At 37.7% G+C, this 14463-nt stretch overlaps 1 protein-coding gene across 1 annotated transcript in view; it reads left to right on the forward strand.

The window, feature by feature from the left end:
* Nucleotides 1–14463, forward strand: part of THADA (thyroid adenoma associated) — a gene marked incomplete at its 3' end in the record, with an annotated part of 165493 nt that overhangs the window by 114028 nt on the left and 37002 nt on the right. The window contains exons 30-31 of the mRNA XM_009579153.1: nt 2374–2459; nt 13854–14263. Coding sequence (XP_009577448.1) covers nt 2374–2459; nt 13854–14263 — 496 coding nt within the window. The remainder of the gene's footprint in view (nt 1–2373; nt 2460–13853; nt 14264–14463) is intronic.

Below are 14463 nucleotides of genomic sequence, written 5' to 3' on the forward strand. Positions count from 1 at the left end.
GATGCCTGGAGCTCCCACCCTTGCTAGTGCTGTGACTTTCTTGTTTGGAGACAGATTTCCTTAAAGCTTTTTTATGAGAACATCACTTTATTTGGGTATCTGTGTTAAAAAAGAAATATCTTGTACTCTTCCTACTCTCATTGTTGAAGTTCTGCACAAACAGGTCATCTTAAATAGTGCGCAGTGCATCACTTGAAATGTTCAGCATGTGATTTTTGGCTGTCAGGTCTGTTACAGAAATCACAGTTTGATTGTGTTCAAGACTGAGCTTTCTGCTGCAGGCTGAACAACACTGAAGTTTCTTGGTTTTGGAAAACTGAATTTCCTGTTGTGTCCGTCTGGCACATACGGCTGAGAATTCACTAGCATCACCAGAGCAATGGAGCCAGCCAAGAACAAACGTTTGGCATGTTTTATGCTAGAAAAGCCTCATTTCAAAATCAAAACATGCATATGCGCATACTCAAAATGAAGTGGTAAATGCTTAAAAGCTGGACCAGAATAAAAACCCCTGTCAGTATTGCTGTTGTCACTTCTTCAGTAAAGGTTGCGTCAGCCATGTTTTTCCCAAGGCACAGTTTGTATGTTGGAAATTTTCTTTCCGGTGAAATGACTGCATAATAAGTGAATCTTCCGTTTTTCAAGGGAGCTGAAGTGCAGTAGGCCCATTATGTTCCTCATCTGAATTGAAATCTGTCATGGCTGCTTTCGTCCGTTTTATGAGTACTTGTGAGAGACCTCTCGGTTTCTTTTTCTTCTAAGCCTTTGACTGATCTGTCACGCTCTTTTCTCGTGGGTTGAGCTCCTAACCCTGTGAATATTGGTGGTGTTTTCACACAGATTTGTGAAGAACAACTTGAGTAACAACTGGATGACCAAGATTAAGTAGAGAGGTTTGCTCAGTCGGGACAGAAATTAAGTCTTCCTAGTACAGCTTTTCAAAATAGGCCATATTAAAATTGCTTTGGCTTCTTATGGTATCAGTTCTTATTGATGTGTATTTTCCCTGCAGGCAGGCTTTTAGCTCTTGTGCTTTAAGGCAAGTGGTAAGAAGCAAGCATGGAGAAGTTTTGGGAGGTTCATGACTACTTCATTAGTAAGAAAGTGTCTAAAAAGTCTGTTCATGCAAAAGAAAAAAAAAAATCTTTGCCAAAGAGAAATCCTGGTAGTATGTAGTCTGCTATGTGTTATGTGGATGCCTAATATTTTAGACCATAAAAGTAAGCATAAGTTATTTAGGCTTATTACAGAGTTTATTACTGAAGGCGAGAGCAGTGTTTCTGGGAAAAGTTGTCTTTTTTAACAGGATCATAGACTAACTCTCCATAGGCAAATACAGCTGCCAAACTTCTATGCAAGAACCTCAGACCTTTCATATTTATCTCATGATCACATATCTTATTTGAAAATGTTTTTTTTCTTGAGTTTCAAGATGTAACAGAGTTGAGAATGTTTGTTGGAACATTTTTTAATTAACAATTTTTTGAAAGCGTTTCAAACATCAAGATAAGCATACAAAGAAAGTGCCAGATAAAATAAAAATGAAATACTGAACAGAATTAGTCATACTTTAAGCTTGTGCTACTTGATTCTGAAAGTTTTTGTTTTAGTGCAAGTCCCATTGGACTCATCAGAATAATTTCTGTGTTTGAACTGGATTTCCTGTTTGTTCACATATTAAGTTATATTTTAAGAAAAGTTTTCCTGGCTGAAACATACAGTGATAGCAATATAGAGAAAAATTAAGATGTTAACCTAATTTTACTTTTCTAATTGGAGAGAAAATGTCTATCATTTGCGACTTGAAGAGGTAGAGCAGAAAGTAGCTTGTTACCAATTTGCATTACATACACAAAATACTCAATATTCTTGTCTGGGAGAAAAAAGAAAAAGCTAATTTTAAAAACATGCATGCCTCTGTGGTCTTCATCAGAACAGTGAGAGCGCTATGGCCATTAAAAAGATGTCGTAGGTACCTTTCATGGGGAATTTTCTTTTATGAACTGTAACAATCAGACCTGAAGACTTATTTTTGTTAATGCATTTAATTACGCACATTATCTGTAAACAAAGCAAAGACATACTGGTTGCCAGGGCAAGCTGATTCATTCAATAATAATGAAATGTATAAACTGCGATTTGCTGGAATGGATGGATGGATGATGTTGCCATTCTGCTAGGGAGACTGTCATTCAGAATGGACCAGGAAGCTTGGTTAACTTGGCCTAATTATTTTGTATATGCAGTCGAATTTGATCAGTAGTTGATCTTCATTAGTTAAGTAAAATAGACACACCAAGCTGGTGCATTTCATGGCTGTTTCAGAGCATGGATGTTATAAGGATTTAATCTTTAGTAATTTGATTTTTCTAGGCCAAATCCTTGTTTGGTGACCAGAGCTGCCTATCTTGATGTCCTTGTGATGCTGAGTACTCACCTGCGGAATTCTCAGAAGCAAGGTGAGTCAAATGTACTGCTCTATAAATCAGATGGAATGTCTGTGGGGAAATTTCTGAGCTCTGAATCTGGAGAAACAATAATATATTAGCTGTACTCATGGTATCTAGTGAATGCTGGAGTCGTTTAGCTGCTTTGTATAAAAGGGCCCTTTATTCCGCCTTCTGTGAGAGCTAGTCCTGGGGATTGTTGGTGAGAAGAATGAGGTACGGCTCCATGTCAAAGCATGAAGCAATGATCTTGCAGTATTCCTAATCCTAGAACTGTGTAACAACAAAAGAGATCCCCTCCAGTGTTCCAAAATGTTTTCCTGATCCAAGGTTGTAAATACAAACAAAATCCAAACCCCGGAATATTTCTACTTTAACCTTTCCTGAAAGCCACAGAGATGTTCCCTCCTGAGACACCTGAAGGTGTTTCAGAGAAACAGTGTTTTCTCATGTTTAGAAGTTTTATAAGAAACAACACTGAGAGCTTCTTTAAATTTCTTTTTTAATATTGATTTTTTATCACTCTGAAGTTTTTGAAGGACCGGTCAGAGCTATCAATGGTTTTAATGATGCAGAGTGTTATTTGCAACAATACAAAACATACTGTAAACAATAAGGAAAACAAAGGTATGGAGGCAGGGATACCCTTTCAAGTGTGACTGTGTATAGGCAACTGTCGTTCAGCTGTAATCAGCTTCCTTGTGGGCCTGTTTTGTTCATTTCTTATGAACAAGTGAGTAATAAATTACCTTGTCAGTCCAGAAAGGCAATTAAAGAATAGTTCTTTCATTTCATTAAAATTCTTAATGACTAATTTTAACACTGCATTTAAGTCATTGGAACCGTTCTTTATTTCAGATAGTCTTGTTTTGGGGGCTACTCTTGATTTGAAAACTAATTCCTTTTGCTTTTTTGCTTAGCCCTTTGGTAGAAGTAGTTCCATTTTAATTCCATAATTGCTATTTGTGTGATTTCTTGTGAATGCACAGTTCAAATAGCTGCTCAGTTTTGGGTAGCACTGGCAATACCACACACCCATGAAGAGTGATACTTGTCAGGAACATGAGTTGGTGATGAACATGTCTGAAATTAACTTCTTCAGATAAGTTGATGCAGAATCTAGCCCTTAGAAGCATAGACATGTAGAAAATATGTGACAGGTGGGTTCCACTATATCAGAGGAAGATGGCTAGGGTGATCGAGGGCTCTTGGAGATGGGTCGGATCTTTCATGTCCTCTGAAGAGTCTTCCTCTCTCATGGGTGCCAAATGTCAAGATGTATGGTTCAGTAAAGGAAATTAACAGATGATGTTGCACCATAGGTCTCATTCTGTTGGGTGCTGACCACTGTTTGTGACTGGGTAAGGGCTGCATGCTTTATAGGGAGGAATGAACCACCCTATATAAAGCAGTTTCAATATAGTATGCCTGAGGCATAAGTTTTTTCCCTGACTCCTTAATGTTTGTTTTGGGTAGGCTGTATCTACCATCAATAATTCTTAGTTACAATATGTATTTACTTATTTTTGTTATTTATACAAAATAAAGTTTCTTAAATCCTGATACGCCACTGGCTTTGGTGGTTGTCCTTTGCAATAAATCAAAAAGTCTAGCTGTGTATTACATCTACAAAATAAACAAAAACAACCCCCCAAAAACCCTTTCAGCCATATTTGGGCTCATCATCCTTTTTCATTTGAGTACTCCTTTTTTAAAGATAGAGCCTCTTTGGAATATTAATTTTTACACTTTTAAAAATCATTATGCTCTACCTCTGTTCATCTCCTTTGTAGTATGAATCATCCCAGTGTTTCTGTATTCTCTTCATATGAAGTTTTTTTCCTCTGATTCTGATTATTCTCGTCACTCACCCTTCAACTCGATTTTTGTATTTCCTTTTATGAAGGAATGGCCAGTATTCCAGGTGAGGGCTCCTCATTTGCTTATTTAGTGGGCATTACATTTCCTTTCAGTCTCTCTCCTATTTCCATTATCTTTGGGGTTTTTGTCTGTTTGATTTTTAAACTATTGCTGCACATTTGCAAAGGCTTTTATTGACTTCTCCACACCAGGAAACGCCCCTCCTTTTTTTTTTTTTTTTTTAATGCCCCTGACTTGTGAATAGCCCTTTGAGCCTGAGCGACTGCACCATGCTGTGGCTGGATTACTGACTGTAGTGGAGTCATTTATTTTTTAAAGCTTGTTGTGGACTGTTCCAAACCTGGGTGCTGTAAGGTAAAACTTCTGTAGAAGGAAAGCAATTATTTTTGCAGACTCTCTCTGCTCAGGGATAGTTCATTAGTATTGTCTTACTTAAAAGTTTCATTCCTATATAGGTTTAAAATGATATATTGCAGGCAATATCTACAGAGAGTAGAAACTTAGACTGGAAATACGGTTTTGAAAACTTGAACATACATTAGGGACAATTTTATGTATCACAGGCAGAAGCCCTTCTGAAATGAAGGAGTAATATGTTTATATTAAGGAGAACCTGAGTGTCCCATGACACGGTAAGAGAAAGACTAAACTCAACAGTTAAAAATGAATGTTTTGAGTCTCACATTTAAATGTTCTGTACGGAATAATTATTAACTGAAGCTTTATACTTTTCTGAGATTAAATATCTTACTCACATATGTGTATCTCTGGTTATGAGCCAATTTTTCCCTGTTTTAATCTTGATTTGTAAAGTTGTTTCAATGAATAAAGGGTGAAGGACAAATCCAAATAAAACTGTTTCTTGATGTGTTTATCTAAGAGGCCCCAGGAAGTGCTGTATATGAGTTCCAGGCCATGGGCTGAAACTGATTTTCATCAACAGAAACAGGAATGCAATGTAATGAGCCTGCAACTGGTTAAAATCAGACCACTTCTAATTGATTATGCCTGTCTAAAGGGGCTACAATTACAAAGAGATTTTCAGAGTAGAACCCTGCCTAGGCCTTTCCTACGTTACGATTATTTTCTGTAAGTGATTTGTTGTCTTCAATTAATAAAATCTGTCTCTTAAAGTGCAGGACAGCCCTTAGGGAATTTACTTCACAAATTCAAAACAATTTAAAATGTCGGATAAGGAAGGCAGGGAGTAATGGATACCAAAAGCATCTTGTCCTGCTAAAAATTTATTGCTGGCCAAATAATGATTATTTATCTTAAAACAAACAAATAAAAAAAACCCCATTGTTATTCTGATTTGCTGGTTTGGATGGAAGTGTTGCCTGATTCATGTCACTGACAAAATACAGTTTCCTTTGCTTGAGTTGATATGCAAAATTTAAAGCATTTTTTCTGGCTCCTGATATGCCTGAGGGTCTTCTGATGTGCAGAGACAAAACATAATGCCAAGACTACGTAAACTTACAACATTTTTTTTTTTCAGTTACCAATTGCAGTTGAAACTCAGACAAAACTGAATCAAGACTTTTCTTTAAAAAAAAAAAAAAAGGTTAAAATATGTAAATAAAAATACTATTTTTGCCTTTATTGAGAACAAACAAAAGTTCTTACCAGATCTAGGATTATTTGATGAGCTAATGTCTATGGTCAGAATTAATGATGATTAATAATATCCAGTGAATTTGTTCTTGCATACCTCTTTGATATGTAACTGTTTTTATTGACATGGAATCACAGATGTCCAGGGCCTTTCCAGTCTAATGGGTGGAACAACGCAGTCCTCTTCCAGAGGATTTTCTGGCACTGGTACACTGCTAAAAAGCAGTGAAGTTACTCCTCCAGAAGTAAACCAGCACCAAAGTGGGTGGTGTAGGAATAGAGGGAAGTTTCCGAATTTCACATTTAAAACATCACTGGGGGAATTAAATAACACTTGTAGGGATCTTTGGAGGGGAAAAATGCCTCAGAGTCCAGGTGGGAACATGTCCAGCATTAGCAGTGTTTATAATTATTTGTAAATTCACAAGGCTCGATCAATGGGAGTCAGAAGGAGAGGTCTATTAAGCTGTAGTGCTACAGATCCACGTGTGTGTCTGAAGTTACGCACTTCTCTCTGATGCGTTCAGACGGGCGTTGCAAGAGACAGAATACCAGATTACAGACAGGCTATGCTGTGATATAGTGTTTCAGTAGATAAGATGCCTCTGTTGAATATGTTGACTTTTGACAGGATCTGTCACAGATATTCCTGCTTTCATGTCTTCTCCTGGAAATTGGTGTCTGAAGCTAAACAATACGATGAGAGCATTACTGTGATCCTGCAGTGCTGGTAGCAGAGCAGCCAGTGCAGTGCATTGCAGTGAAAGCTTAGATCCGAGATGCTCTTCCTCTCTGTAACAGAGAAAGAATGCCACAAGACGAAGTGGTCACATCTTCTTTCTTGCTGGCCTTTCAGAACAGTTTTCTGATAGTAATTTATCAATTTGTGAAGGGAGAAATGGATGCAACTCGCTAAAATTTACTTGACTAATAAAAGCGCATTTTATCCAGGGTTGTGTTCAAAAAAAAAAGGCACTTGTCGATAAAGTGTGTTGTGTCCATGAAGCACATCAACATAAATGAAATGGGGTGTAGAACAGAAGTCAGAGAAAAGACGAAAGAAAAATTTGCTAAAGATAATCCTTCCTAGTTGTTCTTTTATCCTGTATATATGCTGTCAGTCTCCTGGCTGGTTTGGCCTATTATCGAGCATAGTATCTTCAAAATTCAAGTTTTTAAATAGAATGTCAAGTAGGATGAATCTGTGACCTAGGAGAAGCTGCCACTTGAAGTCTAACCATGCATTTTTCCTTTCTACAGTTGAGGTGGAAGAATTTATAAAAGTTCTTGAGATTAACCAAACTCCACTGGTGTTGTCGTCAGTGGGAAGAGTTACTCAGTATTTACATAATTAATCCTATTCATAAATAGATTGTTTTGATATCAAAATGGAGCAGCCAGTATTCTGCTCTCACTAATATATTCTTTCCTTGAGTTTTGCAAAAACAGACCTCCATTTTCTTACTATCTTCCAAACAGCTAAACCTTTTGTAGATGTAGTTTACTTAAGATTCTTAAATTCTGCTCATGAACAACAGAAACAATTGCAAAAAATACTGTGCATTGTACATGTGTGTTTGAGATCAGAAACATGGGCAGTTACGTACAACTGTCTGCTGGTTTTCTCCTTTTTTATGCTCTCAAGTATGACATATATTGCAATATCATTCTCTTAGTTATATTTGTCTTTTTTAATTAGAAGTTATAAAATGTATTGATAGAAATAGTATGCATTATCAAACTTCTAGATGCTTTGCAATGAAAGCACAAATTGTTTTTTAAGTAGGAATCTCTTAAATGTTTTGCCTGAATGATATGATCTGTAGGACTTTTAAATAGCATTTGAAGGCTGTGCCCACTTTTTTCCTATATTGTACTTCTTACTCTTTCTTATTTTGAAAAGAAGCTAAATGGTAACTAAAAGTGTTTCTGCAGGCTAACAAAAACTGATAATATTTAAATGGCAAAAATTTGACAGGAATAACTAGGTTGGTTATTTTAGCCATACTTTAGCTTTCTTTACCAAAATCCCTAAGAAGTGTGGCCAAACAGTTATTTTAACAAAACCACTGTCAGCTTGTTAATGCATGTTTTGGTTATTTGGTCTAATTAGCTTGAACTTAAGAAATTCCATCTGAAAAAATTGAGAGCAATATTTGTTTGTTGTGTCAGAAATTATATAAACTTTGTGTGCCAGTATATTGACTGTGGCACTTTGTCAATGTTGTCATTTTGACTTGAGGAAGGTAAAGATTTAAAACATATTTATAGAATCATCTAAATGGCCTATGCCTGCTGACATTAAATTAGACAAGTCAAAAGGAAGTGTAGTTGGGTACCCAATATTCTAATTCAATGCAGACAGGAGAATGAAGAAGTTGAGAGTGGGATTGTTGGAGGTCCAAGGGGCAGGGAGTGACTGGGAGTTGCACAGGCAGTAAAATGCCAGAAGCAGATGAAGTGAGGGACATACTAAGTTAAGGTGGCCAAAAGACAGCGTAAAAGTGAGTGTGAGACAGAAAGATGAAGCAAATGGACCGAGGCTGAAAGGAATAAATTATGGGAGGAAGGAGGTGGAAGCGTGCAACACCAATGGGCAGTCAAGGAAATGTCGGGGGCAGAACTCGTGGCACAGACGTGGGAGGAGGAAAGTAAAAGTATTTTCAGAAAGATTGCGGGGGCACAGTGAAAGGAGGAGGGTTGTGGAGGGTAGAGCATGATATTGCTGGAATGCCATGTTGAACAGGGAATATGGAAGGGTGTTACAGGAAGTAAGGGACACTGAGGGAGAGTGGAGTTGATCGTGTTTGTTAATGTTAGCAGTTAAAATTCTGTCCCCATGTGAAGATGGAGACTGGTCATCCTTCTGAAATCTTGTTTCAGGCTCTCTTTAGATTCCAGCATATACCACTGACTGACTTGCACTGTCTCCATGGGGTTTTATGGTTTTCTATGAATGCAAAAAAAAGTGGAAAACTCGGTGCTGTGCCAGAGAGAAGCTGTAAGAAAAATAGCCTCAGTGTCCAGATCAAATGCTTTTTTCTTTTCCTTTTTTTTTTCCTTTGAAAACTTTCCCTTATACTACACAAAATGCAATAGGATGCTTCTCTCCTCAACAATATATTATCCATGGATTCTGTTAATCTCTTGTGTTTGTAGTTTTGAATTGTATTGTGAGTACTGATGCTTAGTCTCTGATGTCGAAGATGTTGCAGATGTCTTTCCTGCTCAAAATGTGCCCTTTTCCTGATCATCAACAGTTATCTTAGTTCTGCATTGTAATAAAATACACTTTTCTGTTCTCTTTGGTTTTTTTCTGTTTAACAGTGACTTCGCCTAATCCACGTGTAATAAAAAGGGAAAAAATGAAAGAAAATACTTTTCCTTAATGTTTGTCTAGGAAAATCTCTTCTTGGCACTGATTACCTTTCAGCCTTCTCTCTATTCATATGATCTCTTCCAAAAGCTAGATGGTAGTTTGTGAGTGCAAGGGATTTTAACCTCTTTTCAGTCCATAAATAATTGCAACTTCTTGCAGGTCTTGGTGAATGATGATGAATATCCAGATTTTTGATAGCATTGTACTGCAGACACAGCAGCATTTCGTTGCTGCTTTTGTAATTTTTGTCTGACTTTGCAGAGTGTCATTAAGTTTTCTGATGTTGGTAATAATTTCTCCCCTTTTTCCCTTCTTTGTTCTTCTTTTCTGGAGCCTCTAGTAGGAAGATGGCATGGGTGCTCAAGGGGCTGCATACAGGATTTGATATCAACGTTTATCTAGAAGTGTGCAAATACTTGGATGTATCATAATCACAGATACAGAAAAATAACCCCTCACAGAATATACATTTGATGATTCGGAGAGTTGTCCAATTGGCAGTAGCCTAGACAGCCACTGTAAAATGACCTAAATCCAACAGAAATATATAATCAGCCCTGTGCATCAGCTGGCAAGGTGATGAAACAAGTTTAGGTTTTAAATATGGAAGAAATTCAGATGACTTCTGTCACTATTGAACATATTGTAGAATCTCTGAGATGAAAGATCGGCTGAACTGTCCATCAGCTGACAGCTTGTTAATCCCTGAGCAGGGAAGTTTTTCTGTCCTTACTGTATGTATCTACTTATTCTGGAAACAGACTATAGAATAGTGCCTGCATGCCACTGCGGGGAAGAGCAGAAGTCAGTCAGGCAGGGCACAGGTTTTGGAGCTGGCTAAACTTTGAGGAGGTTTGTAGCTAGAGATTCATCAGGTCTGCTCCTCTTCCTTTCCTCTTTATTTTCAGATGATGAAAGGTCATTTATATAACTGACTGTGAACATCAGTTGATCACAAATAGGATTAAAAAAACAACCCTCAAACCTAGATGATGTGACATAGACGTTATACGCATATCTTAATGTAGTGGACATAAAGGGATTGAGGAGGACTATGGGATGTTCGTGCACTGTGTTGAGGAGAACCAAGTTGTTCTGTAAGATGTGTCCCTTCCTAGAAGAGAGCCAAAGTTCCTCCTGTCCCACAAATGAGGAAATCCTTTAAAAAAAAAAGAAGTCCACTTAATTCTTGGGGGCTCTTTTGCATCTATCAGCATCCTGGACAAGACCGCTGCTTGCCAGGATCCTTGTTTGGTCAGCCAAAATTTGTTCTTCCCTCACAGCAGCTGGTCGTTCAAACTGTACAATGATTTTTGTTTGTAAATAAAAGTATGTCTTTACTGTATCTTAACAACAGAGACAGACATTTACTTTGGGAACCAGTGTGGTTTTTTCGTTTAGTCGGATATTTTGATGTAAGCCAAAGAAAAGAGTTTACTTAAAGTTAAGCAGAAGAGAAAATGTTTACATGAAAGGCAGGAAAGATTTCTTAGTGATGAAGTTGATAGCAGGAATATTTCCACTGCATTGTAATAAGATAGGGGCTTGCTTTCCTTCTGGTACATATTTGTGTGAAAAAAGAGTGTTGGAGAGCATGTGGAGCAGAAGATGAATGCAGAAGGATTTGCTCTATGGTGTGCTGAGGCTAAGCCAAATATGCAGACAGTCTTATTTTGCTGACAGCCTTGCTGTTGAGACATCCAGTTTTAAAGAGACTTTCTGTAAAATACATGAGCCATGGTGTCCAGTCTTTCACAATCACATGGGAAAAACAGAAGTCATCCAGAAGTCTTCCAAACCAGAAAAAGTATCCGATACGTACAGAAAAAGAGGATCTGTGGCAGAAGACTCTCGCATCGCAGTCTCTGCAAATTAGTAGTTCTAGGAGTGAGTAGCTCTGCCATGTTTTTTATACAAAAATGATTTTCCCCTTCAAAGGTGAAGACACAGAGTGAAGTTATGCTGGCCTTGCAAAATTCAAATGAAGGTTTACTGTACCGGATCTGAAGCTCGGTGCGTGGCCAGCTCCTGGAGTCAACAGAAGGGTCACCACTCTCTCTGATGTTAGGTTGCAGGCTCTAGCAAAGTTGGCAGTGTTGACACCAGCAAAATGAAAGACACCCTCCCCCTCTTCCCCTCATATTTATCTCTTTTTGTCCACCTAATACTGCTCTCCCTTGCCTTGCCTTAGAGCTTTGACCCTTCCATCCTGTTGGTTTTCATGTTACTGCTTGCACGTGTGACAGCTATACCTCAATGTAAAGCAATGTTGATAGGAAATAAAAGCCCTTCTCTTGCAATGTACTTAGAAATACATACTTAGTTTGAACAACTGAGCTAGCGGACTTGTGTATTGCTGAAATGCAGCTGAGGAGGGAAGCACACAGGAAGCTGAGAGGGTGCAGGGCTCCAAAACTGAAGCTGTTTCTCTTCTCGAATCAAGGCGCTTGAACTTGAACCTTTTTCTTTCAACTGCCTGGGATTATTTCTGTTTTTAAACCGGTGTCTGTGGAGTCAGGCTCTGTAATAACTGGGATGAAGGCCTAATCCTTCTCCAAGGCAACCAAACAGTTCAGAAATTAAGGAATTCTGGCAGTTGGACATAGGCATTAATGCTAGTTTATGCTATGATGCCAGTATGTAATGCCAGTGTGTTTGGGGGGGCTTTAGAAAATGTAGGAAATAAAATACACAAGTTTGCATGTTACGAGATGGAAGCCACCTGTGTCATCTAGAGGATTATGCTGTGACACGGGTTCACAGTGATATTGCGGTTTCTTTGACTACGTCAAGCCTGTTCAGAAAAGAAACTGTAGTGAAAACGTGAATGACAGAACTAATGGTTAGGTAGTATGTCTGAAAATCTTTTCAAATACCAAATTTCTTTGAAGCTTGTCCAGAATTACTTAGAAAATGCTTCTGCCTTATATGCTAGACAGTGTACAACCATGTCAAGTTTCTATGTAAATGTCAAACAAATAAAGGTGGCTTCGGAAGAATTTGAATATGAAAGGGCAGGATATTTAACTGTAAATAGAAGGATTAGGGAAATGTCTTCATGGGCAATAAAACGAATCCATATTTGTGTTGCAGCTTCATGTCAGATTCAGCAGTTCAATGGTAATACTTGGACAGGCTTTTTGGTAGTACTCAGCGCTTAATTATAAATAGCAAACTTATATGGAAATGACTTGTCTCCTTGTAGATACTGAAGAAATCTAAGTAAGTTTGCTTTAATCTTTGTATTTACCTTTAATGCATGTTGATATTTTAGAAACTCCAAACTTCTAACATCCCTCAACACCAGTGGCAGCGTTGTTCTTTTCTGTACTTCTTCATGCTTGTATTTGAATTCTGTGGGATATAACATATTAATTTCCTTGCAGTACAAGCTATACAAACATCTGAACTGGGGAAGAATCTTGAGTTTGATATTATAAAAGTGTTTATTGCTGTTGATGATGGACAAGGCAGCATGTGGGGATTTCAGTCTTACGTGTGTGTGAGGACTATTGATTTTTTTTTTTTTCTTTCATTTTGTGTCAACGTTGCCAGCTTTGCTAGAGCCTGAAACCCTCTGGCATCACAGATAGCAGGGACCTTTTAGTTCACTGTGGGAGATGGCCATGCACTACAGAAGGTTCTCAGGCTGTGCTGTGCCATGTGGGCAGGTTGCACCACTGTAAATGACTGAAATGTCACAGTTCCTGTGCTGTCACGACATGTCAGTGCAGCTCCTTTTTTTTTTAGCTGTGTTAACTGTTCAAAGTTAATAGGCATAGGAAAAGCATACTTGATTTTTTTACTCAGTAAATTCTTTAGGACAGATCTATTTATGTAGAAGGGGCATCTTCTTAATAGTAACCATTTCTGACTAAAGCTATGCAAAGCGTGGGATTTTCAGTATTATCAGAATGGCCCTGTCATTGTTTCTCCTGATTTCAGTTGCAGGGTAGGCTGACAGCACTTTCTCCAGTCTGATCTCTGATTTTAGAGCTATTCTATCAAGTATAATATGATTGCATATTTGTATTTGGTGCTTTTTGAGGTTTCCAAACTACCTACATTTTTTTCTCCCAAATACATTTAATACAGTTTATTTGTGTTAATCACTTTCTACAATGGTAGTGCAAGCATGTACAATTTGCAAGACTGTATTAGGAGCTTGATTTAAGGAAATACTTATCAAACAGCTATAATTGGCAAAGATGACAGGCAATCTGCAAAGTATTGTAGCATTTTTTAAGTTGTTTGAAGCTTTCATCCCATGTGTTGAACAATTTATATTTTTCAGAAAAGTTTGTGTCCTTATTTCTTTATTTAAATACGAATACATGTGATATCTAGGAAAACTGTTTAATAATTCAGCATCAGTTTAAAATGAAGGAGAACTATGTTTTCATTTCATGCCTGAATTTACCTTGTGATACCTTTTGCATACATGATGTTTTTCAACTTCAGAATCACTTCATGGTCTGGAGCAGATGGTAACATCATCTATTTGTCACTTATTTTTATTCTCATTTCAGGAATGCAATTGTTTGGATTTTGGGAAGAGATGAACAGAGTTATTTCAGATTCTGAATTGGTGTCCGGTATTCCCTACTCATCTGCAATACCAGGACTGATACAGTATCTTCAGAGCATCACGAAACTTGTAATATCAGTACTGTCGGTGACTGCAGGTCCTGACATCCAGAGCAGCAGTTCACCTGTTGCAAAGAAAATAGCCAAGCCATCATTGTCAATAGTTCATCTCCTTCACTGTGAGTTTCATGAAGTACGTTTGCTTGCATTGGAAGCAATACTGCTGTGGTTGAAGCAAATAAATTCCAAGCAGATTGCAGAAGAAGGTGGTGTGTTGTATTTACTCATTGATTTGGAAGGCACTCTTCTCACAATGGCTCTGAAGGAGAAGAATCTCCAGTGTTTTTGCAAGGTAGGAGGGCACTATTTTATTGACATTTGATATGTTTTCAGTAAATGATATTCTTAATTTTTAAAAATATATTTCAAACGTGCATGATGTTTTTTAAATAGTACGTAAGTGGTTTTTGTTTTTTTTTTTACATTGAATAGGAGCTGTGCTATAATTCTGTGACAGATGTTCTTGCGTAAAAGCAAGAACTTCCTCTTTCC

The sequence above is a fragment of the Fulmarus glacialis genome, unplaced genomic scaffold (assembly GCF_000690835.1).
Source record: "Fulmarus glacialis isolate BGI_N327 unplaced genomic scaffold, ASM69083v1 scaffold3696, whole genome shotgun sequence".
In the NCBI taxonomy this organism is placed as follows: Eukaryota; Metazoa; Chordata; class Aves; order Procellariiformes; family Procellariidae; genus Fulmarus; species Fulmarus glacialis.